The sequence below is a fragment of the Otolemur garnettii genome, unplaced genomic scaffold (assembly GCF_000181295.1).
Source record: "Otolemur garnettii isolate 467f Iridium unplaced genomic scaffold, OtoGar3 scaffold00229, whole genome shotgun sequence".
NCBI lineage: Eukaryota > Metazoa > Chordata > Mammalia > Primates > Galagidae > Otolemur > Otolemur garnettii.
In genome coordinates this window covers 28,985-33,777 of record NW_003852624.1, presented here as the reverse complement: position 1 = coordinate 33,777, position 4,793 = coordinate 28,985, and the positions used below count along the sequence as shown (strand labels likewise).

At 39.5% G+C, this 4,793-nt stretch overlaps 1 protein-coding gene across 2 annotated transcripts in view; it reads right to left on the bottom strand.

The window, feature by feature from the left end:
* The window catches only part of RPS6KC1 (ribosomal protein S6 kinase C1), a 196,358-nt gene that overhangs the window by 181,130 nt on the left and 10,435 nt on the right, over positions 1 to 4,793 (bottom strand). For both annotated transcript variants that reach the window (XM_003802043.2, XM_023508196.1), the window contains exon 2: positions 558 to 593. In XM_003802043.2, coding sequence (XP_003802091.1) covers positions 558 to 593 — 36 coding nt within the window. The remainder of the gene's footprint in view (positions 1 to 557; positions 594 to 4,793) is intronic.

Below are 4,793 nucleotides of genomic sequence, written 5' to 3'. Positions count from 1 at the left end.
AAAAAAAAAAAAAAAAAAGAAAAGAAAGAAGGAAAGAAAAAAATGAAAAGACTGAAGAATCTGCAAAAGAACTACTGAACTAAAAAGTTCTAAACATCTATCCCTAAACCAGTTTTCCAAAATATTAACATATCAATTCATGTAAAAGTAGATAAAGGACCATAATTTATTATTATAATCTTAAATTAATACTAGTTACAAATACTTTTTACTACACAAGCATCATGATTTTTTAAATGGGTAAAACAGAGGCCCTTAACTAATACTGAAATCTTCTGAGTACTAACTAGTTACTAAAGCAATTATTTATTAAACAGTAACATAATCCCTCAAATTTCTTGTATAAGTCAATATCCCCTAAAATGTAATACCTACTTAGTAGGTCTGAAATAGGACTTCAACTGCCCTATTTTGTGAGCTGAAGGCAATCTCCACACAAACATACAAATACAAAGATTGACATACAAATAAACAATTCAAGCAATTTCCTCAATAAAGCATTTAAAAATATTTGTCAGATACATAAAATAAAATTTTAATATAGATAAACATGTTACCTCCTGGACATCCTCTGGATTTCTTCGTGAAACGACCTAAAACAAAACATACACAGTAATCTCTAATCATTATTAAAATTTAAAATTTCACATTTGTATAATTACTTTCAACAGTATTTGTATGAAAAATTCAATTTGTTTGAAGAAAATAAATACTTTATTATTTACCCAAAACTCAGGCTCGGAGCCTGTGGCTCAAGTGGCTAAGGTGCCAGCCCACATACACCTAAGGTGGTGGGTTCGAATCCAGCCTGGGCCTGCCAAACAACGACGGCTGCAAGCCTGGGCGTTGTGGCAGGCACCTGTGGTCCCAGCTACTTGGGAGGCATAGGCAGGAGACTTGCTTGAGCCCAAGAGTTGGAGGTTACTGTGAGCTGTGATGCCACGGCACTCTACCCAGGGGGACAGCTTGAGGCTCTGTCTCAAAAAAAAATTTTACCCAAAACTCAACTATGTATATAACTTAGCTATCCGAAATGCATACTGAAAATTAAGCAAAAAAACAGCTAAAATTAAGCTTATTTAATATATTCATAAGAGGGCGGCACTTGTGGCTCCAAGGAGTAGGGTGCTAGCCCCATATGCTGGAGGTGGCGGGTTCAAACCCAGGTATAGGCAGGAGAATTGCTTGAGCCCAGGAGTTGGAGGTTGCTGTGAGCTGTGATGCCACGGCACTCTACCCAGGGGAACAGCTTGAGGCTCTGTCTCAAAAAAAAAAATTTACCCAAAACTCAACTATGTATATAACTTAGCTATCTGAAATGCATACTGAAAATTAAGCAAAAAAACAGCTAAAATTAAGCTTATTTAATATATTCATAAGAGGGCAGCACTTGTGGCTCCAAGGAGTAGGGTGTTAGCCCCATATGCTGGAGGTGGTGGGTTCAAACCCAGCCCCAGGCAAAAAAAAAAAAAAAGGCCTCTGGCCTTCACTTTTAGTTTAACAAATTCTTTTTTTTTTTTTTTTAAGACAGAGCCTCAAGCTGTCCCCCTGGGTAGACTGCTGTGGCATCACAGCTCACAGCAACCTCCAACTCCTGGGCTCAAGCAAGTCTCCCGCCTCAGCCTCCCAAGTAGCCGGGACCACAGGCGCCCGCCACAACGCCTGGCCATTTTTTGGTTGCAGCCATCATTGCCATTTGGCAAGCCCGAGCTGGATTTGAACCTGCCACCTTAGGTGTATGTGGCTGGCACCCTAGCCACTTGAGCCACAGGCACCAAGCCAGTTTAACATAATTCTAATAAATTTGTCTATTCACTTTTCCAACCTACATATAAATTAGAAATACAAAAAGAAACTGCACTTGGGCAAAACATAATAAGGATCTCTCTGCATTAGTTTTTTGTTTTTATTGTTTGGGATTCATTGAGAGTACAAAGAATTAGGTTATACAAATTGCATTTGTTAAATAATGTCCCTCTTCTAATTGTGTCCCACCCCCAAGAGGTGTGTCGCATGTTGTGATGACCCCCCCCACCCTCTTTCTGCATTATTTCTTCCAACTGTATGTGAATCTACAGTTAGTTCAGACATATACAAAAAGTTATCTTTTTCTTAATATTAAGACAGTAGCTATAGGTTGAGTATCCTTTATCTAAAATTCTTGGAACCAGAAATATTTCAGATTTTGCATTTTTCTTTTTTTATTTGGACTACTCACATATACATAATGCGATATCTTAGGGACCCAAGTCTAACCATGAAAAAAATAAATTTTTTTTTTTGAGACAGAGTCTCATTATGTCGCCCTAGGTAGAATGCCACAGTGTCACAGTTCACTGCAACCTCAACTCCTCAATTCTCTTGCCTCAGCCTCCCAAGTAGCTGTAACTACAAGTGTCCACCATAACGCCTGGCTATTTTGTTGTTGTTGTTGTCATTGTTGTTTAGCAGACCTGGGCTAGGTTTGAACCCACCAGCCCCAGTGCACATGGCCAGCACCCTAACCAATGAGCTATGGGTGCTGAGCCTAAACATGAAAATTATTTATGTTTCATATATATTTTATACACACAGCCTGAATGTAATTTTTTTTTTTTGGGGGGGAGACAGTCTCACTCTGTCACCCTGGATAGAGTGGTGTGGTGTCACACGTCACAGCATCTAAAATTCTTGGGCTCAAGCAATCCTCCTACATCAGTCTCCAAGTAACTGGGACTACAGAAACCCCCCCACACACACACAATGCCTGGCTCGTTTTTCTATTTTTAGTAGAAATGGGGTTTCACTTTGCTCAGCCTGGTCTGGAACTCCTGAGCTCAAGCAATCCCCCTACCTCAGCCTCCTAGAGTGCTAGGATTATAGGCCTGAGCCACCACACCCAGCCCTGAATGTAATTTTATACAGTAATTTTAATAATTTTGTTCATTACTGCAACTAGTCACATGAGATCAAGTGAAGAATTTTCACTTGTGGTGTCATGTCACTGCTTAAACGTTTCAAATTTTGTAGCATGTCAGACATTAAATTTTCAGATTAGGAGGGTTCCTAATTAGGTTGCTCAACCTGTATTGGAAAACAAAACTATAAAAATCTATCCATCATATTAATATTTCCTAGGGAAAAAATGATGATTAAATAAGCTCTACAGAAGACAGTACAGATATGATAGATATAAATTTTAGGAAGCTACTTTAAGCAACTTTAATTTTAGCCAAGTCTTCTGCTGGCTACTTCACTATCAGTGTTCCAAGGCTAGTTTAGGGTAACAGCAGAGGTAACAAATAACAAAAGTAATATTTCATAACAACACTAAATGTCAAGATACAATATGAACAAGAGGGAAGCATGCCCTTTCTTTTCATTTTTTGAAGATATGAATCTAAATGTAGGGCAGGAATAACAAGATACAAATATACAAAAATAAAAGGCTACACTATACTGAACATTTTTCAATGTGGTGATTAGGTAAACCGAATGGCATATTCATCAATATAACGAATGCAATCCTGACTTTCAGACATTAACTTTCATAAAATTCATACTTCCAGATAAATACACTGACATCTTTAAACTGCATTTCATACATAAAAACACACAACTCTGGCAGGAAGAGTAAGTCAAAGCACCCAGCTCATATCAGCAATTGTCCTCTTACTAAACTCAACCTCCCTCTCACCCCATCACCTGCAGCTCCTCTATCCCACTTGTCCCTGAAGAGCCACAGGTGTCGCTGGTTGGCAAGAAGATTTGGACTGGTTACTGCCCACCAGCCAGGTAGTCTGGACACAAGAGGTAGCACCTGCACAAACTATAATTATACATTTTACGACATTTTTTTAGTTCTCTGGAGTGAAAGAACTCCCACATAAGACAGATAAGCCAGTGGGACGGGGCGGCACCTGTGGCTCATATACTGAGGGTGGCGGGTTCAAATGAAGCCCCAGCCAAACTGCAACAAAAACAACCAAAAAAAAAGCCAGTGGGACAAATTTTAGATATTCAACATGCCAACAAAAACAGTTATGTTGACAGCAAATACTATAAACTGAATGTTTGTGTCTCCCTCAAATTTTGCATGTTGAAGCATTAATCCCCAATGTTAACATGTGGAGATGGGGCCTTTTGGAGGCAATTAGGTCATAAGGATGGGACTCTCATGATAGGAATAGTTCCCTAATAAGAAAAAGACAGGGCTCAGCGCCTGTAGCTCAAGCAGCTAAGGCACTAGTCACATACACCTGAGCTGGTGAGTTCAAATCCAGCCCAGGCCTGCCAAACAACAATGACAACTACAGCCAAAAAAAAATGGGTTGTGGCAGGTGCCTATAGTCCCAGCTACTTGGGAGGGTGAGGCAAGAGAATCACTTAAGCCCAAGAGTTGGAAATTGCTGTGAGCTGTGATACCATAGTACTCTACCCAAGGCGACAGCTTGAGGCTCTGTCTCCAAAAAAAAAAAAAAAGAAAGAAAGAAAAAGACCAGGAATAGCAGTTCACACTTAACAATTCTAGCATTCTAAAAGGTGAAGCGGGTCAAAAGTGAGACCCAATCTCTACTAAAAAAAAAAAAAAAAGTACTCAGTAGTATTATGAAACCAGTATATAATCACCCACACTTTCACATGACAGAAAAAACACAACTATAGCCCAGGATGAAGGAGGGAAGAGGAGGGGGAAAGGAGGGAAAAGGAGAGGCTGTATGGAGGGAGAGCAAATGGGGGGACCATGCCTATGGTGCATATTGTAAGGGTACACAACAAATCTATTAAGAGCGGAGTAGAAATGTCTTAACACA